The sequence below is a fragment of the Coregonus clupeaformis genome, chromosome 29 (assembly GCF_020615455.1).
Source record: "Coregonus clupeaformis isolate EN_2021a chromosome 29, ASM2061545v1, whole genome shotgun sequence".
Taxonomy (NCBI): domain Eukaryota; kingdom Metazoa; phylum Chordata; class Actinopteri; order Salmoniformes; family Salmonidae; genus Coregonus; species Coregonus clupeaformis.
Window position 1 is genome coordinate 23,534,271 of NC_059220.1, and position 26,194 is coordinate 23,560,464.

Below are 26,194 nucleotides of genomic sequence, written 5' to 3' on the forward strand. Positions count from 1 at the left end.
TGGAATACAGTAAGGCTGGGGAAAAGTTATTTGAGCGAGGGAGAGTTATGATTTTGGATGTGGAAGAGACATCCCTGAACTGTTAACCCTTAAGAGCCACCAGAGAACAGAATTGTGTTATAATTTCGTTAGTTTCCCAAGACCTTTAATAAAATCCTTGTTTTGGTTGAACCTGGTCTCCTTGCACTACTTGAGCAACCCCGCTGAAAGCTGTGTAGCCTCTCGTGACATCACAGATGGTGGAGAATACAGGCACGCTCAAGCGTTAATAGTGCATGTCAGAGGAGGATACCGAAGGTTTGATCACCCAGTTTTCCAAGTTGGCCGTAGGCTCCCCGCCGACTGAAATGGAGGACATATTGAAAGCCCTTGTTGCTGGCCAGCAAGCCCAGATGCAAGCAAACGTGGCTCTTGGAGGAGCAAAAGAAAGCCAACCTTCTGAAGGCAGAGGAATTGCAGTTGCAGAGACAGAGGGTGGTCCAAAATACCCGCCCAATAAAGGCAAGTGACTTTATATCTAAGATGGGAGCTACCGATGACATTGAGGCATACCTGCATGCATTTGAGGCCACGGCCACTAGGGAAGCCTGGCCCAAGCAACAGTGGGTTGGTCTGTTAGCCCCCTTTCTAACCGGGGAAGCGCTGAATGCTGTCCGGGACCTGGGCCCTGACCAGGTTACTGACTATGATGCCCTGAAGTCTGAGATCCTCAGCAGATATGGACTCACAAAGTTTGGTATGGCCCAGCGCTTTCACAGCTGGACCTTCCAACCAGACCAACCTCCTCGGGCGCAGATGCATGAACTTGTCCGAATCGCAAGGAAATGGCTGGATCCGCAGAGGAATACAGCAGCGGCGGTGGTGGAGGCCGTTGTGGTGGATCGTTACCTACGCGCCCTGCCTTATGAGGCAAAACGGTTCATCAGTCAACAGGCCTTGACCACGGCTGATCTGACCGTGGAAGCTGTGGAAAAGTACCAGGCCACAGAGGAGATGCTGAATGCTTCCCAAAAGACCCCAGGAGTGCGGCCCCACCACAAATGGGAAGAACCCGTCCAAAGGACCCCAAGGTCTCGAACCCAGCCACGTCAGGACTTATCCCGGCTCCAGGGGGAGCCAGAAACCAGGCGGGTCCAAGAAGAGTACACCAGGAGGGGGAAACTCGACAGTGTTACTGGTGTGGGGAGATGGGACATATCTCCTGGCAGTGTGGGAAACCAGCCGATGAACCTATGCCCACTGCGGAGTCCTCCAGCTCAGCACCCACACACCGTGTTGCCTCGCTCTTGGGAGTCGTAGATGGCGGCCCAGATCGACCCCCCCACCTGCCCGGTAACTGTGAATCACCATGATGTGGAGGCCTTACTGGATTCTGGTAGCCGGGCCACCCTGGTGCGTAAGGATTTGGTGGGCCCAACGTGTCTGACCCCGGGGAAAGTCCTCCCAGTTTCCTGTGTCCATGGGGACACCAGAGAATACCCCATTACTGAACTTACAATGACCAGCACACGGGGAACCATACACACGACGGCGGGGGTGGTTGATTCCCTCCCCGTCCCTGTCCTAATTGGACGAGACTGCCCAGCCTTTTACCCACTCTGGAGAGAGTCTCAGGAGAGGATAACCCGAGTACCTCGGAAACGGAGAGGCAAGACTCATCCTGGGAAGGCTCCGGTGCAATCCTCCGAGTTACTCACTCCCGCCCGGGCTCTGATAGGGATGGCAGGTGCCCAGACCGACACCGAGACTGGTCCGGATACGGGAGAAGAGAACGCAGCCCAGGAAAGTGCTCCGTTCTCCAGTGAAGAAGACGTCCCAGGCACCCAAGAGCTTCCCCCTCTCACAGGCCAGTATGGTACGGCTCAATTACAAGATCCTACTCTTGCAAATGCCTTAAGAAATGTGCAGGTATTAGAAGGTGTAGTGTTAGGTGATAAGACAACCCCTACTTACCCCCCATTTCGCAGTAAACCGGGGGTTAGTATATCAGATAGTCAAGAAAAATGAGGAAGTGCATGAACAGCTCCTCGTGCCACAGCCCTATCGGGCCACAGTACTCAACCTAGCCCACACACACCCGCTAGGGGCCCACTTGGGGGTAGAGAAGACTAAGGAAAGAATCATGCAACGTTTCTTTTGGCCAGGAGTACACAAAGAGATAGAGAACTACTGCCGTAGTTGCCCTGAGTGTCAGCAGGTTGCGCCAAAGCCCACATATAGAAACCCGCTCATTCCCTTGCCCATTATCGAAACTCCTTTTGAGAGGATTGGATTAGACATAGTCGGGCCCTTACCGAAAAGTGCCAGGGGACATCAATACATTCTGGTCATTCTGGACTATGCGTCCCGGTACCCGGAGGCCATTCCGCTGAGGAAGGCTACATCCAGACAAATCGCCAAGGAGCTGTTCCGTCTCTCAACTAGTCTGGGAATCCCAAAAGAGATATTGACGGACCAAGGGACTCCATTCATGTCCAGGGTGATGAAAGAACTCTGTGCTTTACTGAAAATCAAACAGCTGAGAACCTCGGTCTACCACCCCCAGACAGATGGCCTAGTCGAACGTTTTAACAAAACACTAAAATCCATGCTGCGGAAAGCGGTAGGGGAAGATGGGCGCAACTGGGATCAGCTGTTACCATACATATTATTTGCGGTGAGAGAGGTACCTCAGTCTTCTACTGGTTTTTCACCCTTTGAGCTCTTGCTTTCCTACAGACCCAGAGGACTGCTCGACATCGCCAAGGAGGCCTGGGAGGAGCAGCCATGCCAACAGCGGACACTGATCGACCATGTAGGGGCTATGAGGGAGAGAATGAAGGCCATCTATCCCATGATGCGGGAACACATGGAGGCCAGTCAGCGGCAACAGCAAGCCTCCTACAACAGATCTGCTCAGCCCAGGGAGTTTAAGCCGGGGACAGAGTGCTGGTCCTGGTGCCAACCGTTGAGTGCAAATTCCTGGCAACCTGGCAAGGACCATATGAGGTCATTGAACGCATGGGAGAAGTAAACTACAAGGTGAGGCAACCAGATAAAAGGAAAACTGAGCAGATTTATCATGTTAACCTTTTAAAGAAGTGGCACGCCAGAGAGGCGCTGTTCAGCTCTCTACCCCCCACAGAGACCCAGGAACCGGCGCGAGAAGAGGTTCAGCTGGGTCCAAATCTGTCCCCACATCAACGACAGATGGCCCTGGAACTCGTGGAGCAGAACCAGGATGTCTTCTCCTCCCTTCCCCGGTCACACAGAGGTGGTCCAACATGAGATCCGCACCATGCCTGGCCGAACGGTAAACCAGCGCCCGTACCGCGTGCCAGAGGCTCGTAAAGTGGTTATACAGAAGGAGGTAAGGAAGATGCGGGAGTTGGGAGTAATCGAAGAGTCCCACAGTGCCTGGGCAAGTCCCATCGTACTAGTTCCCAAGCCAGACGGTTCAGTACGATTTTGTAATGACTATCGAAAGTTGAATGAAGTGTCTGAATTTGATGCATACCCAATGCCTCGTGTCGATGATTTAATAGACTCCTTGGGGGCATGCTCGTTTCCTAACCACTCTTGATCTCACAAAAGGCTACTGGCAGGTGCCCTTGACCCCCGGCGTCTAAGGAGAAGACAGCCTTTGCCACCCCGGGAGGGGCTCTACCAGTATACCCGACTTCCGTTTGGTCTCCACGGGGCACCTGCCACGTTCCAACGCCTGATGGATCGAGTCCTTGCGCCCCCACAAGAGGCAATGCAGCGGCTTATTTGGATGATGTGGTTATACAAAGTCAGGATTGGGCCAGCCACCTACCCCGGGTACAAGCGGTGCTGGATTCGCTCAGGGAAGCAGGGCTCACGGCAAACCCGAAGAAGTGCAAGGTGGCCTTCAGTGAGACAAACTACCTGGGGTACACCATTGGGCGGGGGTTGGTCAAACCACAGGAAGCCAAACTCGGGCCATACAGGACTGGCCGCAGCCCATCAACAAGAAGCAAGTAAGGTCATTTTTGGGCCTCGCTGGCTACTATAGATGCTTTATTGCAGATTTTGCTACCATAGCTGCACCGTTGACGGAGCTGACGACCAAACGCCACTCACGAATGGTGAAGTGGAACCCTGCGGCGGAGGCGGCTTTCCTCAACCTGAAGCGAGCACTCTGCTCCAGTCCGATCCTGGTGGCACCAGACTTCAAGAAGGAATTCATTGTCCAAGCGGATGCTTCGGAGGTGGGTCTGGGTGCTGTCCTCACCCAGGCACATGACGGGGAAGAACATCCCATTCTCTACCTAAGCAGAAAGTTACTTCCAAGAGAGAAGAACTATTCAACGGTGGAGAAAGAATGTCTGGCGGTAGTCTGGGCCCTGGAGTCCCTTCGGTTCTATCTCCTGGGCCGACGTTTCATGGTGGTATCTGATCACGCCCCTCTGCAGTGGATGGCCAAGAACAAGGAATCAAACAGTAGAGTAACCAGATGGTTTTTGAGCTTGCAACCGTTTAACTTTTCTGTTGTCCACAGGGCTGGCAAGCACCACGGAAATGCGGACGCCCTCTCCCGGCGTGATGCCTTCTTCGCTGCCTTTACCCCGACGAGGACGTCGGTCCCGAGGAGGGGGATGTGTGATGTCACGAGAGGCTGTGTCTTGGAGGGACGTTACATCCCCCTGAGATGGCTGCAAACCCAGACAGCTATGGCTCCATCTGCTGGTATGGTCGGGAACTCCAACCCTCTATGGCCAATCTTCCCACGCAGCTGAAACCAATCAGGAGCTGATGAGCTGAAGGTTTGTTGAAGGGAAGGGACACGGTCTCCAAGCTGGGCTCTCTGGAGGACAAGAGTGCTGCACGTCCACTTCCATGAGGAATATAAGGATTTGGAGATACTTAGCTTTGGGAAATACTCACCTTTGGATATATGCACCTGTGGAAATACGTGTGGGACATTTGGAAGGACGTTTTGCTGGGTTGGCCACTAGCTGCAACGTGGAATACAGTAAGGCTGGGGAAAAGTTATTTGAGCGAGGGAGAGTTATGATTTTGGATGTGGAAGAGACATCCCTGAACTGTTAACCCTTAAGAGCCACCAGAGAACATAATTGTGTTATAATTTCGTTAGTTTCCCAAGACCTTTAATAAAATCCTTGTTTTGGTTGAACCTGGTCTCCTTGCACTACTTGAGCAACCCCGCTGAAAGCTGTGTAGCCTCTCGTGACATCACAGAATGTACGGCAGGACCAAATCAGAGGGATAAGTAGCAGCAACTCCATGCAATGCTTTGTAGGTAAAAAGTAAAACCTTGAAATCAGCCCGCAGCCTTAATTTGTACCATAACAACAGCGAAGGACCCAGAGGAGGGAGAACACTTTCTTTTGCCCTCCTCCTGCTAGCCCATCAGAATGCCTGCAAACAGTTTGAAAATTCTGTACCCTTCAGGGTGAGCACTGAAGCAACAGAATTCTGAACATATTGAAGAGGGTTGACACAGAGGCTTTAGGAATGAGCTATGCAGTAGTCCAGGTAAGAGGTGACAATCAGACAAACTGTTCAACACAATACTATTCAGATTGCCCAAAACCTCGTGGTCCAACTTTTCAGAGCAGAAAGTCATATTGTTGTGTGAAACTGAGGGAGTCAGAGAGTTGGGGCTCTAATGTTGTGCTTTATTGGAAAACCAAAGGGTGTGCAATGTGTCTCCATCCATACCCTGTAAACAATACAACGTTTGTGTAAGGTGCCTAGGTCATGTGTTCAAAGCGCTATTGAAATTCAAATAAAAAAATAATGGACAGTTGAAATGAGGTTGCTAAGTCACGTGGTTGAAGAGCTACTGACATTTTAAAGTTTAAAATATTTATATAAAATTATGTAAGCGCTTTATGGGAAAACCAAAGGGTGTGAAAATGTGTGTCCCTACGCTTTCAACATTCCAATGTCGGTTTGACGTGTCTAGGTCACATGGTCAAGGAGCTACTGAATTTTAAGTGATTTCCTTATCTATATATACAAATTAGGAATCATTTCATGAGAACTAAAGGGTGTGCAACATGCCTCTCTATATAAGGAATAATGGACAGTTGAAATGAGGTTACTAAATCACATGTTTGAAGAGCTATTAAAATGTTAACATTTCTAAGGTTTATGGGGAAACCAAAGGGTGTGATCAAGGAGCTATTGAATTTTAAGTGATTTTTTATCATTATATATTTTTATAAGAGTGCATCCTCTATGTAAGGAATAATGGACAGTTGAAATTAGTCTGCTAAGTCATCTGGTGTAATAACTATTAAAATTTGAATATGTGGTCCTCTGTAGCTCAATTGGTAGAGCATGGCGCTTGTAACGCCAGGGTAGTGGGTTCGATCCCGGGACCACCCATACGCAACAATGTATGCACACATGACTGTAAGTCGCTTTGGATAAAAGCGTCTGCTAAATGGCATATTATTATTATAATAATATTGTGATCATGCACTTTGTTGACGGTCCCTAACTTGTTACATTTACGGGATGCCAGGCTGCCTACACCGTTGCCTTGTCATGATGAAACTCGGGTCGGGAATCGGGATAATAAGACATGTGCAATGTTTTACACATGTTTTCCTTCATAAAGAACCTTAGGTATGTAGCTCAAATCATTTGCAAGCTATTTTAGTTTGAAGGTCCGAATGTCTGACGAATATCGAAACTGAAACCAATTTTACCAGTGTCATTCACCGACTGTCACCTCAGCTAAATGTACTTTGTCTGGGCAACAACAAATACAATGTAAAAATCCCTGTCCTAACTTTTTTACCGTTATTATGGTACATCATCCCGATAGTCCCTCCAGTGTTAATGACCATGACAAGCGCTTCAGCACAGGGGCTCACATCCAGAGACTCAACACTGTTACTGCTCTGTCGGCCTGGCTGTGCCATCTTGCTCCGGTGAACAGAAGTCTGCGACTGGAAAAAATCAGGCTGATCAAGTTGGCTCAAACTTGAATAGGACAAAGCTCTAGTGAGAGGGGTCATTTCTGAAGCTGGAGAGGGACTTCACGTAAACCTTTTAGATTCCGCCATGATTACTACATAGCTGGTGGCTGGGGAAGAGTGCATCATCAAAACAAGGGATGTTTGTAAAGCTACAGACCACCACCAATGACAGAGGGCGCTGTGAAGTGCCAAATGCACGGATCAGTCCACAGGGAAACCAGTCAAAAGTTTGGACACACATACTCATTCAAGGGTTTTTCTTTATTATTTATATTTTTTTCATTGTAGAATAATAGTGAAAACTATGAAATAACACACAGGGCCAATCAGACAGGATAAAAGCCACCCACTTTGCCAAAGCACAGCCCCTAGACCACTCAAGGGAAATCAACAGACCACTAACTAACTGCCATGAGAAAAGGCAGAGTATAGCCCAGGAAGATCTCACCCACCACACTAGCCCTAGGGGGGGTGCAAAATCGGACAGGAAGATCACGCCAGTGACTCAACCCACCCAAGGGAGTCGAGTGCAGCGAACAAAGCATGGGATGACGTGATGCGCTCTCATAGGGACGGCATAGGAGAGCGCAAACAAGCCAGTGACTCGGCCTCTATAATAGGGTCAGAGGCAGGGAATCCCAGAAAGAGTGGGGAGCTGGGAAGCCAGAGACAGCAAGGGTGGTTCCTCTCGCCAGTACCTTGCCGTTCACCTTCGCACCCCTAAGCCAGACACTCAATCATAGGACCTACTGAAGAGATGAGTCTTCAGTAAAGACTTAAAAGGTTGAGACCGAGTCTGATTCTCTCACATGGATCGGCAGACCATCCCATAAAGGAGAAAGCCCTGTCTCCAGCTGTTTGCTTAGAAATTATAGGGACAATAAGGAGGCCTGCGTCTTGTGACTGTAGCGTACATTTAGGTATGTACGGCAGGACCAAATCAGAGGGATAAGTAGCAGCAACTCCATGCAATGCTTTGTAGGTAAAAAGTAAAACCTTGAAATCAGCCCGCAGCCTTAATTTGTACCATAACAACAGAGAAGGACCCAGAGGAGGGAGAACACTTTCTTTTGCCCTCCTGCTAGCCCATCAGAATGCCTGCAAACAGTTTGAAAATTCTGTACCCTTCAGGGTGAGCACTGAAGCAACAGAATTCTGAACATATTGAAGAGGGTTGACACAGAGGCTTTAGGAATGAGCTATGCAGTAGTCCAGGTAAGAGGTGACAATCAGACAAACTGTTCAACACAATACTATTCAGATTGCCCAAAACCTCGTGGTCCAACTTTTCAGAGCAGAAAGTCATATTGTTGTGTGAAACTGAGGGAGTCAGAGAGTTGGGGCTCTAATGTTGTGCTTTATTGGAAAACCAAAGGGTGTGCAATGTGTCTCCATCCATACCCTGTAAACAATACAACGTTTGTGTAAGGTGCCTAGGTCATGTGTTCAAAGCGCTATTGAAATTCGAAAAAAATAAATAATGGACAGTTTAAATGAGGTTGCTAAGTCACGTGGTTGAAGAGCTACTGACATTTAAAAGTTTTAAATATTTATATAAAATTGTGTAAGCGCTTTATGGGAAAACCAAAGGGTGTGAAAATGTGTGTCCCTACGCTTTCAACATTCCAATGTCGGTTTGAGGTGTCTAGGTCACATGGTCAAGGAGCTACTGAATTTTAAGTGATTTCCTTATCTATATATACAAATTAGGAATCATTTCATGAGAACTAAAGGGTGTGCAACATGCCTCTCTATATAAGGAATAGTGGACAGTTGAAATTAGGTTACTAAATCACATGTTTGAAGAGCTATTAAAATGTTAACATTTCTAAGGTTTATGGGGAAACCAAAGGGTGTGATCAAGGAGCTATTGCATTTTAAGTGATTTTTTATCATTATATATTTTTATAAGAGTGCATCCTCTATGTAAGGAATAATGGACAGTTGAAATTAGTCTGCTAAGTCATCTGGTGTAATAACTATTAAAATTTGAATATGTGGTCCTCTGTAGCTCAATTGGTAGAGCATGGCGCTTTGTAACGCCAGGGTAGTGGGTTCGATCCCGGGACCACCCATACGCAACAATGTATGCACACATGACTGTAAGTCGCTTTGGATAAAAGCGTCTGCTAAATGGCATATTATTATTATAATAATATTGTGATCATGCACTTTGTTGACGGTCCCTAACTTGTTACATTTACGGGATGCCAGGCTGCCTACACCGTTGCCTTGTCATGATGAAACTCGGGTCGGGAATCGGGATAATAAGACATGTGCAATGTTTTACACATGTTTTCCTTCATAAAGAACCTTAGGTATGTAGCTCAAATCATTTGCAAGCTATTTTAGTTTGAAGGTCCGAATGTCTGACGAATATCGAAACTGAAACCAATTTTACCAGTGTCATTCACCGACTGTCACCTCAGCTAAATGTAATTTGTCTGGGCAACAACAAATACAATGTAAAAATCCCTGTCCTAACTTTTTACCGTTATTATGGTACATCATCCCGATAGTCCCTCCAGTGTTAATGACCATGACAAGCGCTTCAGCACAGGGGCTCACATCCAGAGACTCAACACTGTTACTGCTCTGTCGGCCTGGCTGTGCCATCTTGCTCCGGTGAACAGAAGTCTGCGACTGGAAAAAATCAGGCTGATCAAGTTGGCTCAAACTTGAATAGGACAAAGCTCTAGTGAGAGGGGTCATTTCTGAAGCTGGAGAGGGACTTGACGTAAACCTTTTAGATTCCGCCATGATTACTAGATAGCTGGTGGCTGGGGAAGAGTGCATCATCAAAACAAGGGATGTTTGTAAAGCTACAGACCACCACCAATGACAGAGGGCGCTGTGAAGTGCCAAATGCACGGATCAGTCCACAGAGAAACCAGTCAAAAGTTTGGACACATACTCATTCAAGGGTTTTTCTTTATTATTTATATTTTTTCATTGTAGAATAATAGTGAAAACTATGAAATAACACACAGGGCCAATCAGACAGGATAAAAGCCACCCACTTTGCCAAAGCACAGCCCCTAGACCACTCAAGGGAAATCAACAGACCTCTAACTTACTGCCATGAGAAAAGGCAGAGTATAGCCCAGGAAGATCTCACCCACCACACTAGCCCTAGGGGGCGCAAAATCGGACAGGAAGATCACGCCAGTGACTCAACCCACCCAAGGGAGTCGAGTGCAGCGAACAAAGCCTGGGATGACGTGATGCGCTCTCATAGGGACGGCATAGGAGAGCGCAAACAAGCCAGTGACTCGGCCTCTATAATAGGGTCAGAGGCAGGGAATCCCAGAAAGAGAGGGGAGCTGGGAAGCCAGAGACAGCAAGGGTGGTTCCTCTCGCCAGTACCTTGCCGTTCACCTTCGCACCCCTGAGCCAGACACTCAATCATAGGACCTACTGAAGAGATGAGTCTTCAGTAAAGACTTAAAAGGTTGAGACCGAGTCTGATTCTCTCACATGGATCGGCAGACCATCCCATAAAGGAGAAAGCCCTGTCTCCAGCTGTTTGCTTAGAAATTATAGGGACAATAAGGAGGCCTGCGTCTTGTGACTGTAGCGTACATTTAGGTATGTACGGCAGGACCAAATCAGAGGGATAAGTAGCAGCAACTCCATGCAATGCTTTGTAGGTAAAAAGTAAAACCTTGAAATCAGCCCGCAGCCTTAATTTGTACCATAACAACAGAGAAGGACCCAGAGGAGGGAGAACACTTTCTTTTGCCCTCCTGCTAGCCCATCAGAATGCCTGCAAACAGTTTGAAAATTCTGTACCCTTCAGGGTGAGCACTGAAGCAACAGAATTCTGAACATATTGAAGAGGGTTGACACAGAGGCTTTAGGAATGAGCTATGCAGTAGTCCAGGTAAGAGGTGACAATCAGACAAACTGTTCAACACAATACTATTCAGATTGCCCAAAACCTCGTGGTCCAACTTTTCAGAGCAGAAAGTCATATTGTTGTGTGAAACTGAGGGAGTCAGAGAGTTGGGGCTCTAATGTTGTGCTTTATTGGAAAACCAAAGGGTGTGCAATGTGTCTCCATCCATACCCTGTAAACAATACAACGTTTGTGTAAGGTGCCTAGGTCATGTGTTCAAAGCGCCTATTGAAATTCGAAAAAAAATTAATAATGGACAGTTGAAATGAGGTTGCTAAGTCACGTGGTTGAAGAGCTACTGACATTTAAAAGTTTTAAATATTTATATAAAATTGTGTAAGCGCTTTATGGGAAAACCAAAGGGTGTGAAAATGTGTGTCCCTACGCTTTCAACATTCCAATGTCGGTTTGAGGTGTCTAGGTCACATGGTCAAGGAGCTACTGAATTTTAAGTGATTTCCTTATCTATATATACAAATTAGGAATCATTTCATGAGAACTAAAGGGTGTGCAACATGCCTCTCTATATAAGGAATAGTGGACAGTTGAAATTAGGTTACTAAATCACATGTTTGAAGAGCTATTAAAATGTTAACATTTCTAAGGTTTATGGGGAAACCAAAGGGTGTGATCAAGGAGCTATTGCATTTTAAGTGATTTTTTATCATTATATATTTTTATAAGAGTGCATCCTCTATGTAAGGAATAATGGACAGTTGAAATTAGTCTGCTAAGTCATCTGGTGTAATAACTATTAAAATTTGAATATGTGGTCCTCTGTAGCTCAATTGGTAGAGCATGGCGCTTGTAACGCCAGGGTAGTGGGTTCGATCCCCGGGACCACCCATACGCAACAATGTATGCACACATGACTGTAAGTCGCTTGGATAAAAGCGTCTGCTAAATGGCATATTATTATTATAATAATATTGTGATCATGCACTTTGTTGACGGTCCCTAACTTGTTACATTTACGGGATGCCAGGCTGCCTACACCGTTGCCTTGTCATGATGAAACTCGGGTCGGGAATCGGGATAATAAGACATGTGCAATGTTTTACACTGTTTTCCTTCATAAAGAACCTTAGGTATGTAGCTCAAATCATTTGCAAGCTATTTTAGTTTGAAGGTCCGAATGTCTGACGAATATCGAAACTGAAACCAATTTTACCAGTGTCATTCACCGACTGTCACCTCAGCTAAATGTAATTTGTCTGGGCAACAACAAATACAATGTAAAAATCCCTGTCCTAACTTTTTACCGTTATTATGGTACATCATCCCGATAGTCCCTCCAGTGTTAATGACCATGACAAGCGCTTCAGCACAGGGGCTCACATCCAGAGACTCAACACTGTTACTGCTCTGTCGGCCTGGCTGTGCCATCTTGCTCCGGTGAACAGAAGTCTGCGACTGGAAAAAATCAGGCTGATCAAGTTGGCTCAAACTTGAATAGGACAAAGCTCTAGTGAGAGGGGTCATTTCTGAAGCTGGAGAGGGACTTGACGTAAACCTTTTAGATTCCGCCATGATTACTAGATAGCTGGTGGCTGGGGAAGAGTGCATCATCAAAACAAGGGATGTTTGTAAAGCTACAGACCACCACCAATGACAGAGGGCGCTGTGAAGTGCCAAATGCACGGATCAGTCCACAGAGAAACCAGTCAAAAGTTTGGACACACATACTCATTCAAGGGTTTTTCTTTATTATTTATATTTTTTTCATTGTAGAATAATAGTGAAAACTATGAAATAACACACAGGGCCAATCAGACAGGATAAAAGCCACCCACTTTGCCAAAGCACAGCCCCTAGACCACTCAAGGGAAATCAACAGACCTCTAACTTACTGCCATGAGAAAAGGCAGAGTATAGCCCAGGAAGATCTCACCCACCACACTAGCCCTAGGGGGCGCAAAATCGGACAGGAAGATCACGCCAGTGACTCAACCCACCCAAGGGAGTCGAGTGCAGCGAACAAAGCCTGGGATGACGTGATGCGCTCTCATAGGGACGGCATAGGAGAGCGCAAACAAGCCAGTGACTCGGCCTCTATAATAGGGTCAGAGGCAGGGAATCCCAGAAAGAGAGGGGAGCTGGGAAGCCAGAGACAGCAAGGGTGGTTCCTCTCGCCAGTACCTTGCCGTTCACCTTCGCACCCCTGAGCCAGACACTCAATCATAGGACCTACTGAAGAGATGAGTCTTCAGTAAAGACTTAAAAGGTTGAGACCGAGTCTGATTCTCTCACATGGATCGGCAGACCATCCCATAAAGGAGAAAGCCCTGTCTCCAGCTGTTTGCTTAGAAATTATAGGGACAATAAGGAGGCCTGCGTCTTGTGACTGTAGCGTACATTTAGGTATGTACGGCAGGACCAAATCAGAGGGATAAGTAGCAGCAACTCCATGCAATGCTTTGTAGGTAAAAAGTAAAACCTTGAAATCAGCCCGCAGCCTTAATTTGTACCATAACAACAGAGAAGGACCCAGAGGAGGGAGAACACTTTCTTTTGCCCTCCTGCTAGCCCATCAGAATGCCTGCAAACAGTTTGAAAATTCTGTACCCTTCAGGGTGAGCACTGAAGCAACAGAATTCTGAACATATTGAAGAGGGTTGACACAGAGGCTTTAGGAATGAGCTATGCAGTAGTCCAGGTAAGAGGTGACAATCAGACAAACTGTTCAACACAATACTATTCAGATTGCCCAAAACCTCGTGGTCCAACTTTTCAGAGCAGAAAGTCATATTGTTGTGTGAAACTGAGGGAGTCAGAGAGTTGGGGCTCTAATGTTGTGCTTTATTGGAAAACCAAAGGGTGTGCAATGTGTCTCCATCCATACCCTGTAAACAATACAACGTTTGTGTAAGGTGCCTAGGTCATGTGTTCAAAGCGCTATTGAAATTCGAAAAAAATTAATAATGGACAGTTGAAATGAGGTTGCTAAGTCACGTGGTTGAAGAGCTACTGACATTTAAAAGTTTTAAATATTTATAAAAATTGTGTAAGCGCTTTATGGGAAAACCAAAGGGTGTGAAAATGTGTGTCCCTACGCTTTCAACATTCCAATGTCGGTTTGAGGTGTCTAGGTCACATGGTCAAGGAGCTACTGAATTTTAAGTGATTTCCTTATCTATATATACAAATTAGGAATCATTTCATGAGAACTAAAGGGTGTGCAACATGCCTCTCTATATAAGGAATAGTGGACAGTTGAAATTAGGTTACTAAATCACATGTTTGAAGAGCTATTAAAATGTTAACATTTCTAAGGTTTATGGGGAAACCAAAGGGTGTGATCAAGGAGCTATTGCATTTTAAGTGATTTTTTATCATTATATATTTTTATAAGAGTGCATCCTCTATGTAAGGAATAATGGACAGTTGAAATTAGTCTGCTAAGTCATCTGGTGTAATAACTATTAAAATTTGAATATGTGGTCCTCTGTAGCTCAATTGGTAGAGCATGGCGCTTGTAACGCCAGGGTAGTGGGTTCGATCCCCGGGACCACCCATACGCAACAATGTATGCACACATGACTGTAAGTCGCTTTGGATAAAAGCGTCTGCTAAATGGCATATTATTATTATAATAATATTGTGATCATGCACTTTGTTGACGGTCCCTAACTTGTTACATTTACGGGATGCCAGGCTGCCTACACCGTTGCCTTGTCATGATGAAACTCGGGTCAGGAATCGGGATAATAAGACATGTGCAATGTTTTACACATGTTTTCCTTCATAAAGAACCTTAGGTATGTAGCTCAAATCATTTGCAAGCTATTTTAGTTTGAAGGTCCGAATGTCTGACGAATATCGAAACTGAAACCAATTTTACCAGTGTCATTCACCGACTGTCACCTCAGCTAAATGTAATTTGTCTGGGCAACAACAAATACAATGTAAAAATCCCTGTCCTAACTTTTTACCGTTATTATGGTACATCATCCCGATAGTCCCTCCAGTGTTAATGACCATGACAAGCGCTTCAGCACAGGGGCTCACATCCAGAGACTCAACACTGTTACTGCTCTGTCGGCCTGGCTGTGCCATCTTGCTCCGGTGAACAGAAGTCTGCGACTGGAAAAAATCAGGCTGATCAAGTTGGCTCAAACTTGAATAGGACAAAGCTCTAGTGAGAGGGGTCATTTCTGAAGCTGGAGAGGGACTTGACGTAAACCTTTTAGATTCCGCCATGATTACTAGATAGCTGGTGGCTGGGGAAGAGTGCATCATCAAAACAAGGGATGTTTGTAAAGCTACAGACCACCACCAATGACAGAGGGCGCTGTGAAGTGCCAAATGCACGGATCAGTCCACAGAGAAACCAGTCAAAAGTTTGGACACACATACTCATTCAAGGGTTTTTCTTTATTATTTATATTTTTTTCATTGTAGAATAATAGTGAAAACTATGAAATAACACACAGGGCCAATCAGACAGGATAAAAGCCACCCACTTTGCCAAAGCACAGCCCCTAGACCACTCAAGGGAAATCAACAGACCTCTAACTTACTGCCATGAGAAAAGGCAGAGTATAGCCCAGGAAGATCTCACCCACCACACTAGCCCTAGGGGGGGCGCAAAATCGGACAGGAAGATCACGCCAGTGACTCAACCCACCCAAGGGAGTCGAGTGCAGCGAACAAAGCCTGGGATGACGTGATGCGCTCTCATAGGGACGGCATAGGAGAGCGCAAACAAGCCAGTGACTCGGCCTCTATAATAGGGTCAGAGGCAGGGAATCCCAGAAAGAGAGGGGAGCTGGGAAGCCAGAGACAGCAAGGGTGGTTCCTCTCGCCAGTACCTTGCCGTTCACCTTCGCACCCCCTGAGCCAGACACTCAATCATAGGACCTACTGAAGAGATGAGTCTTCAGTAAAGACTTAAAAGGTTGAGACCGAGTCTGATTCTCTCACATGGATCGGCAGACCATCCCATAAAGGAGAAAGCCCTGTCTCCAGCTGTTTGCTTAGAAATTATAGGGACAATAAGGAGGCCTGCGTCTTGTGACTGTAGCGTACATTTAGGTATGTACGGCAGGACCAAATCAGAGGGATAAGTAGCAGCAACTCCATGCAATGCTTTGTAGGTAAAAAGTAAAACCTTGAAATCAGCCCGCAGCCTTAATTTGTACCATAACAACAGAGAAGGACCCAGAGGAGGGAGAACACTTTCTTTTGCCCTCCTGCTAGCCCATCAGAATGCCTGCAAACAGTTTGAAAATTCTGTACCCTTCAGGGTGAGCACTGAAGCAACAGAATTCTGAACATATTGAAGAGGGTTGACACAGAGGCTTTAGGAATGAGCTATGCAGTAGTCCAGGTAAGAGGTGACAATCAGACAAACTGTTCAACACAATACTATTCAGATTGCCCAAAACCTCGTGGTCCAACTTTTCAGAGCAGAAAGTCATATTGTTGTGTGAAACTGAGGGAGTCAGAGAGTTGGGGCTCTAATGTTGTGCTTTATTGGAAAACCAAAGGGTGTGCAATGTGTCTCCATCCATACCCTGTAAACAATACAACGTTTGTGTAAGGTGCCTAGGTCATGTGTTCAAAGCGCTATTGAAATTCGAAAAAAATAAATAATGGACAGTTGAAATGAGGTTGCTAAGTCACGTGGTTGAAGAGCTACTGACATTTAAAAGTTTTAAATATTTATATAAAATTGTGTAAGCGCTTTATGGGAAAACCAAAGGGTGTGAAAATGTGTGTCCCTACGCTTTCAACATTCCAATGTCGGTTTGAGGTGTCTAGGTCACATGGTCAAGGAGCTACTGAATTTTAAGTGATTTCCTTATCTATATATACAAATTAGGAATCATTTCATGAGAACTAAAGGGTGTGCAACATGCCTCTCTATATAAGGAATAGTGGACAGTTGAAATTAGGTTACTAAATCACATGTTTGAAGAGCTATTAAAATGTTAACATTTCTAAGGTTTATGGGGAAACCAAAGGGTGTGATCAAGGAGCTATTGCATTTTAAGTGATTTTTTATCATTATATATTTTTATAAGAGTGCATCCTCTATGTAAGGAATAATGGACAGTTGAAATTAGTCTGCTAAGTCATCTGGTGTAATAACTATTAAAATTTGAATATGTGGTCCTCTGTAGCTCAATTGGTAGAGCATGGCGCTTGTAACGCCAGGGTAGTGGGTTCGATCCCGGGACCACCCATACGCAACAATGTATGCACACATGACTGTAAGTCGCTTTGGATAAAAGCGTCTGCTAAATGGCATATTATTATTATAATAATATTGTGATCATGCACTTTGTTGACGGTCCCTAACTTGTTACATTTACGGGATGCCAGGCTGCCTACACCGTTGCCTTGTCATGATGAAACTCGGGTCGGGAATCGGGATAATAAGACATGTGCAATGTTTTACACATGTTTTCCTTCATAAAGAACCTTAGGTATGTAGCTCAAATCATTTGCAAGCTATTTTAGTTTGAAGGTCCGAATGTCTGACGAATATCGAAACTGAAACCAATTTTACCAGTGTCATTCACCGACTGTCACCTCAGCTAAATGTAATTTGTCTGGGCAACAACAAATACAATGTAAAAATCCCTGTCCTAACTTTTTACCGTTATTATGGTACATCATCCCGATAGTCCCTCCAGTGTTAATGACCATGACAAGCGCTTCAGCACAGGGGCTCACATCCAGAGACTCAACACTGTTACTGCTCTGTCGGCCTGGCTGTGCCATCTTGCTCCGGTGAACAGAAGTCTGCGACTGGAAAAAATCAGGCTGATCAAGTTGGCTCAAACTTGAATAGGACAAAGCTCTAGTGAGAGGGGTCATTTCTGAAGCTGGAGAGGGACTTGACGTAAACCTTTTAGATTCCGCCATGATTACTAGATAGCTGGTGGCTGGGGAAGAGTGCATCATCAAAACAAGGGATGTTTGTAAAGCTACAGACCACCACCAATGACAGAGGGCGCTGTGAAGTGCCAAATGCACGGATCAGTCCACAGAGAAACCAGTCAAAAGTTTGGACACACATACTCATTCAAGGGTTTTTCTTTATTATTTATATTTTTTCATTGTAGAATAATAGTGAAAACTATGAAATAACACACAGGGCCAATCAGACAGGATAAAAGCCACCCACTTTGCCAAAGCACAGCCCCTAGACCACTCAAGGGAAATCAACAGACCTCTAACTTACTGCCATGAGAAAAGGCAGAGTATAGCCCAGGAAGATCTCACCCACCACACTAGCCCTAGGGGGGGCGCAAAATCGGACAGGAAGATCACGCCAGTGACTCAACCCACCCAAGGGAGTCGAGTGCAGCGAACAAAGCCTGGGATGACGTGATGCGCTCTCATAGGGACGGCATAGGAGAGCGCAAACAAGCCAGTGACTCGGCCTCTATAATAGGGTCAGAGGCAGGGAATCCCAGAAAGAGAGGGAGCTGGGAAGCCAGAGACAGCAAGGGTGGTTCCTCTCGCCAGTACCTTGCCGTTCACCTTCGCACCCCCTGAGCCAGACACTCAATCATAGGACCTACTGAAGAGATGAGTCTTCAGTAAAGACTTAAAAGGTTGAGACCGAGTCTGATTCTCTCACATGGATCGGCAGACCATCCCATAAAGGAGAAAGCCCTGTCTCCAGCTGTTTGCTTAGAAATTATAGGGACAATAAGGAGGCCTGCGTCTTGTGACTGTAGCGTACATTTAGGTATGTACGGCAGGACCAAATCAGAGGGATAAGTAGCAGCAACTCCATGCAATGCTTTGTAGGTAAAAAGTAAAACCTTGAAATCAGCCCGCAGCCTTAATTTGTACCATAACAACAGAGAAGGACCCAGAGGAGGGAGAACACTTTCTTTTGCCCTCCTGCTAGCCCATCAGAATGCCTGCAAACAGTTTGAAAATTATGTACCCTTCAGGGTGAGCACTGAAGCAACAGAATTCTGAACATATTGAAGAGGGTTGACACAGAGGCTTTAGGAATGAGCTATGCAGTAGTCCAGGTAAGAGGTGACAATCAGACAAACTGTTCAACACAATACTATTCAGATTGCCCAAAACCTCGTGGTCCAACTTTTCAGAGCAGAAAGTCATATTGTTGTGTGAAACTGAGGGAGTCAGAGAGTTGGGGCTCTAATGTTGTGCTTTATTGGAAAACCAAAGGGTGTGCAATGTGTCTCCATCCATACCCTGTAAACAATACAACGTTTGTGTAAGGTGCCTAGGTCATGTGTTCAAAGCGCTATTGAAATTCGAAAAAAAATTAATAATGGACAGTTGAAATGAGGTTGCTAAGTCACGTGGTTGAAGAGCTACTGACATTTAAAAGTTTTAAATATTTATATAAAATTGTGTAAGCGCTTTATGGGAAAACCAAAGGGTGTGAAAATGTGTGTCCCTACGCTTTCAACATTCCAATGTCGGTTTGAGGTGTCTAGGTCACATGGTCAAGGAGCTACTGAATTTTAAGTGATTTCCTTATCTATATATACAAATTAGGAATCATTTCATGAGAACTAAAGGGTGTGCAACATGCCTCTCTATATAAGGAATAGTGGACAGTTGAAATTAGGTTACTAAATCACATGTTTGAAGAGCTATTAAAATGTTAACATTTCTAAGGTTTATGGGGAAACCAAAGGGTGTGATCAAGGAGCTATTGCATTTTAAGTGATTTTTTATCATTATATATTTTTATAAGAGTGCATCCTCTATGTAAGGAATAATGGACAGTTGAAATTAGTCTGCTAAGTCATCTGGTGTAATAACTATTAAAATTTGAATATGTGGTCCTCTGTAGCTCAATTGGTAGAGCATGGCGCTTGTAACGCCAGGGTAGTGGGTTCGATCCCCGGGACCACCCATACGCAACAATGTATGCACACATGACTGTAAGTCGCTTTGGATAAAAGCGTCTGCTAAATGGCATATTATTATTATAATAATATTGTGATCATGCACTTTGTTGACGGTCCCTAACTTGTTACATTTACGGGATGCCAGGCTGCCTACACCGTTGCCTTGTCATGATGAAACTCGGGTTGGGAATCGGGATAATAAGACATGTGCAATGTTTTACACATGTTTTCCTTCATAAAGAACCTTAGGTATGTAGCTCAAATCATTTGCAAGCTATTTTAGTTTGAAGGTCCGAATGTCTGACGAATATCGAAACTGAAACCAATTTTACCAGTGTCATTCACCGACTGTCACCTCAGCTAAATGTAATTTGTCTGGGCAACAACAAATACAATGTAAAAATCCCTGTCCTAACTTTTTACCGTTATTATGGTACATCATCCCGATAGTCCCTCCAGTGTTAATGACCATGACAAGCGCTTCAGCACAGGGGCTCACATCCAGAGACTCAACACTGTTACTGCTCTGTCGGCCTGGCTGTGCCATCTTGCTCCGGTGAACAGAAGTCTGCGACTGAAAAAAATCAGGCTGATCAAGTTGGCTCAAACTTGAATAGGACAAAGCTCTAGTGAGAGGGGTCATTTCTGAAGCTGGAGAGGGACTTGACGTAAACCTTTTAGATTCCGCCATGATTACTAGATAGCTGGTGGCTGGGGAAGAGTGCATCATCAAAACAAGGGATGTTTGTAAAGCTACAGACCACCACCAATGACAGAGGGCGCTGTGAAGTGCCAAATGCACGGATCAGTCCACAGAGAAACCAGTCAAAAGTTTGGACACACATACTCATTCAAGGGTTTTTCTTTATTATTTATATTTTTTTCATTGTAGAATAATAGTGAAAACTATGAAATAACACACAGGGCCAATCAGACAGGATAAAAGCCACCCACTTTGCCAAAGCACAGCCCCTAGACCACTCAAGGGAAATCAACAGACCTCTAACTTACTGCCATGAGAAAAGGCAGAGTATAGCCCAGGAAGATCTCACCCACCACACTAGCCCTAGGGGGGGCGCAAAATCGGACAGGAAGATCACGCCAGTGACTCAACCCACCCAAGGGAGTCGAGTGCAGCGAACAAAGCCTGGGATGACGTGATGCGCTCTCATAGGGACGGCATAGGAGAGCGCAAACAAGCCAGTGACTCGGCCTCTATAATAGGGTCAGAGGCAGGGAATCCCAGAAAGAGAGGGGAGCTGGGAAGCCAGAGACAGCAAGGGTGGTTCCTCTCGCCAGTACCTTGCCGTTCACCTTCGCACCCCTGAGCCAGACACTCAATCATAGGACCTACTGAAGAGATGAGTCTTCAGTAAAGACTTAAAAGGTTGAGACCGAGTCTGATTCTCTCACATGGATCGGCAGACCATCCCATAAAGGAGAAAGCCCTGTCTCCAGCTGTTTGCTTAGAAATTATAGGGACAATAAGGAGGCCTGCGTCTTGTGACTGTAGCGTACATTTAGGTATGTACGGCAGGACCAAATCAGAGGGATAAGTAGCAGCAACTCCATGCAATCGTTTGTAGGTAAAAAGTAAAACCTTGAAATCAGCCCGCAGCCTTAATTTGTACCATAACAACAGAGAAGGACCCAGAGGAGGGAGAACACTTTCTTTTGCGCTCCTGCTAGCCCATCAGAATGCCTGCAAACAGTTTGAAAATTCTGTACCCTTCAGGGTGAGCACTGAAGCAACAGAATTCTGAACATATTGAAGAGGGTTGACACAGAGGCTTTAGGAATGAGCTATGCAGTAGTCCAGGTAAGAGGTGACAATCAGACAAACTGTTCAACACAATACTATTCAGATTGCCCAAAACCTCGTGGTCCAACTTTTCAGAGCAGAAAGTCATATTGTTGTGTGAAACTGAGGGAGTCAGAGAGTTGGGGCTCTAATGTTGTGCTTTATTGGAAAACCAAAGGGTGTGCAATGTGTCTCCATCCATACCCTGTAAACAATACAACGTTTGTGTAAGGTGCCTAGGTCATGTGTTCAAAGCGCTATTGAAATTCGAAAAAAATAAATAATGGACAGTTGAAATGAGGTTGCTAAGTCACGTGGTTGAAGAGCTACTGACATTTAAAAGTTTTAAATATTTATATAAAATTGTGTAAGCGCTTTATGGGAAAACCAAAGGGTGTGAAAATGTGTGTCCCTACGCTTTCAACATTCCAATGTCGGTTTGAGGTGTCTAGGTCACATGGTCAAGGAGCTACTGAATTTTAAGTGATTTCCTTATCTATATATACAAATTAGGAATCATTTCATGAGAACTAAAGGGTGTGCAACATGCCTCTCTATATAAGGAATAGTGGACAGTTGAAATTAGGTTACTAAATCACATGTTTGAAGAGCTATTAAAATGTTAACATTTCTAAGGTTTATGGGGAAACCAAAGGGTGTGATCAAGGAGCTATTGCATTTTAAGTGATTTTTTATCATTATATATTTTTATAAGAGTGCATCCTCTATGTAAGGAATAATGGACAGTTGAAATTAGTCTGCTAAGTCATCTGGTGTAATAACTATTAAAATTTGAATATGTGGTCCTCTGTAGCTCAAATGGTAGAGCATGGCGCTTGTAACGCCAGGGTAGTGGGTTCGATCCCCGGGACCACCCATACGCAACAATGTATGCACACATGACTGTAAGTCGCTTTGGATAAAAGCGTCTGCTAAATGGCATATTATTATTATAATAATATTGTGATCATGCACTTTGTTGACGGTCCCTAACTTGTTACATTTACGGGATGCCAGGCTGCCTACACCGTTGCCTTGTCATGATGAAACTCGGGTCGGGAATCGGGATAATAAGACATGTGCAATGTTTTACACATGTTTTCCTTCATAAAGAACCTTAAGTATGTAGCTCAAATCATTTGCAAGCTATTTTAGTTTGAAGGTCCGAATGTCTGACGAATATCGAAACTGAAACCAATTTTACCAGTGTCATTCACCGACTGTCACCTCAGCTAAATGTAATTTGTCTGGGCAACAACAAATACAATGTAAAAATCCCTGTCCTAACTTTTTACCGTTATTATGGTACATCATCCCGATAGTCCCTCCAGTGTTAATGACCATGACAAGCGCTTCAGCACAGGGGCTCACATCCAGAGACTCAACACTGTTACTGCTCTGTCGGCCTGGCTGTGCCATCTTGCTCCGGTGAACAGAAGTCTGCGACTGGAAAAATCAGGCTGATCAAGTTGGCTCAAACTTGAATAGGACAAAGCTCTAGTGAGAGGGGTCATTTCTGAAGCTGGAGAGGGACTTGACGTAAACCTTTTAGATTCCGCCATGATTACTAGATAGCTGGTGGCTGGGGAAGAGTGCATCATCAAAACAAGGGATGTTTGTAAAGCTACAGACCACCACCAATGACAGAGGGCGCTGTGAAGTGCCAAATGCACGGATCAGTCCACAGAGAAACCAGTCAAAAGTTTGGACACACATACTCATTCAAGGGTTTTTCTTTATTATTTATATTTTTTCATTGTAGAATAATAGTGAAAACTATGAAATAACACACAGGGCCAATCAGACAGGATAAAAGCCACCCACTTTGCCAAAGCACAGCCCCTAGACCACTCAAGGGAAATCAACAGACCTCTAACTTACTGCCATGAGAAAAGGCAGAGTATAGCCCAGGAAGATCTCACCCACCACACTAGCCCAAGGGGGGGCGCAAAATCGGACAGGAAGATCACGCCAGTGACTCAACCCACCCAAGGGAGTCGAGTGCAGCGAACAAAGCCTGGGATGACGTGATGCGCTCTCATAGGGACGGCATAGGAGAGCGCAAACAAGCCAGTGACTCGGCCTCTATAATAGGGTCAGAGGCAGGGAATCCCAGAAAGAGAGGGGAGCTGGGAAGCCAGAGACAGCAAGGGTGGTTCCTCTCGCCAGTACCTTGCCGTTCACCTTCGCACCCCTGAGCCAGACACTCAATCATAGGACCTACTGAAGAGATGAGTCTTCAGTAAAGACTTAAAAGGTTGAGACCGAGTCTGATTCTCTCACATGGATCGGCAGACCATCCCATAAAGGAGAAAGCCCTGTCTCCAGCTGTTTGCTTAGAAATTATAGGGACAATAAGGAGGCCTGCGTCTTGTGACTGTAGCGTACATTTAGGTATGTACGGCAGGACCAAATCAGAGGGATAAGTAGCAGCAACTCCATGCAATGCTTTGTAGGTAAAAAGTAAAACCTTGAAATCAGCCCGCAGCCTTAATTTGTACCATAACAACAGAGAAGGACCCAGAGGAGGGAGAACACTTTCTTTTGCCCTCCTGCTAGCCCATCAGAATGCCTGCAAACAGTTTGAAAATTCTGTACCCTTCAGGGTGAGCACTGAAGCAACAGAATTCTGAACATATTGAAGAGGGTTGACACAGAGGCTTTAGGAATGAGCTATGCAGTAGTCCAGGTAAGAGGTGACAATCAGACAAACTGTTCAACACAATACTATTCAGATTGCCCAAAACCTTGTGGTCCAACTTTTCAGAGCAGAAAGTCATATTGTTGTGTGAAACTGAGGGAGTCAGAGAGTTGGGGCTCTAATGTTGTGCTTTACTGGAAAACCAAAGGGTGTGCAATGTGTCTCCATCCATACCCTGTAAACAATACAACGTTTGTGTAAGGTGCCTAGGTCATGTGTTCAAAGCGCTATTGAAATTCGAAAAAAATAAATAATGGACAGTTGAAATGAGGTTGCTAAGTCACGTGGTTGAAGAGCGACTGACATTTAAAAGTTTTAAATATTTATATAAAATTGTGTAAGCGCTTTATGGGAAAACCAAAGGGTGTGAAAATGTGTGTCCCTACGCTTTCAACATTCCAATGTCGGTTTGAGGTGTCTAGGTCACATGGTCAAGGAGCTACTGAATTTTAAGTGATTTCCTTATCTATATATACAAATTAGGAATCATTTCATGAGAACTAAAGGGTGTGCAACATGCCTCTCTATATAAGGAATAGTGGACAGTTGAAATTAGGTTACTAAATCACATGTTTGAAGAGCTATTAAAATGTTAACATTTCTAAGGTTTATGGGGAAACCAAAGGGTGTGATCAAGGAGCTATTGCATTTTAAGTGATTTTTTATCATTATATATTTTTATAAGAGTGCATCCTCTATGTAAGGAATAATGGACAGTTGAAATTAGTCTGCTAAGTCATCTGGTGTAATAACTATTAAAATTTGAATATGTGGTCCTCTGTAGCTCAATTGGTAGAGCATGGCGCTTGTAACGCCAGGGTAGTGGGTTCGATCCCCGGGACCACCCATACGCAACAATGTATGCACACATGACTGTAAGTCGCTTTGGATAAAAGCGTCTGCTAAATGGCATATTATTATTATTATAATATTGTGATCATGCACTTTGTTGACGGTCCCTAACTTGTTACATTTACGGGATGCCAGGCTGCCTACACCGTTGCCTTGTCATGATGAAACTCGGGTCGGGAATCGGGATAATAAGACATGTGCAATGTTTTACACATGTTTTCCTTCATAAAGAACCTTAGGTATGTAGCTCAAATCATTTGCAAGCTATTTTAGTTTGAAGGTCCGAATGTCTGACTAATATCGAAACTCAAACCAATTTTACCACTGTCATTCATCATCTGTCACCTCAGCTAAATGTACTTTGTCTGGGCAACAACAAATACAATGTAAAAATCCCTGTCCAAACTTTTTACCGTTATTATGGTACATCATCCCGATAGTCCCTCCGGTGTTAATGACCAAGACACGCGCAACATCGTCTGGCTGTGCCATTTTGCTCCGGTGAACAGAAGTCTGCGACTGGAAAAAATCAGGCTGATCAAGTTGGCTCAAACTTGAATAGGACAAAGCTCTAGCGAGAGGGGTCATTTCTGAAGCTGGAGACGGACTTGACTTACACCTTTTATAGATTCCGCCATGATTACTAGATAGCTGGTGGCGGGGGAAGAGTGCATCATCAAAATAAGGGATGTTTTTAAAGCTACAGACCACCACCAATGACAGATGGCGCTGTGAAGTGCAAAATGCACGGATCAGTCCACAGGGAAACCAGTCAAAAGTTTGGACACACATACTCATTCAAGGGTTTTTCTTTATTATTTATATTTTTTTCATTGTAGAATAATAGTGAAAACTATGAAATAACACACAGGGCCAATCAGACAGGATAAAAGCCACCCACTTTGCCAAAGCACAGCCCCTAGACCACTCAAGGGAAATCAACAGACCACTAACTAACTGCCATGAGAAAAGGCAGAGTATAGCCCAGGAAGATCTCACCCACCACACTAGCCCTAGGGGGGGGCGCAAAATCGGACAGGAAGATCACGCCAGTGACTCAACCCACCCAAGGGAGTCGAGTGCAGCGAACAAAGCCTGGGATGACGTGATGCGCTCTCATAGGGACGGCAT

General features: G+C 44.9%; 1 protein-coding gene across 2 annotated transcripts in view; it reads right to left on the reverse strand.

Annotated features, from left to right (window-relative positions):
• Positions 1–25,711, reverse strand: part of LOC121544881 (60 kDa lysophospholipase) — a 129,353-nt gene extending 103,642 nt beyond the window's left edge. For both annotated transcript variants that reach the window (XM_041855101.1, XM_041855102.1), the window contains exon 1: positions 25,477–25,711. In XM_041855101.1, coding sequence (XP_041711035.1) covers positions 25,477–25,651 — 175 coding nt within the window. In that variant the 5' untranslated portion in view covers positions 25,652–25,711. The remainder of the gene's footprint in view (positions 1–25,476) is intronic.
• Positions 25,712–26,194: the final 483 nt, after the last annotated feature.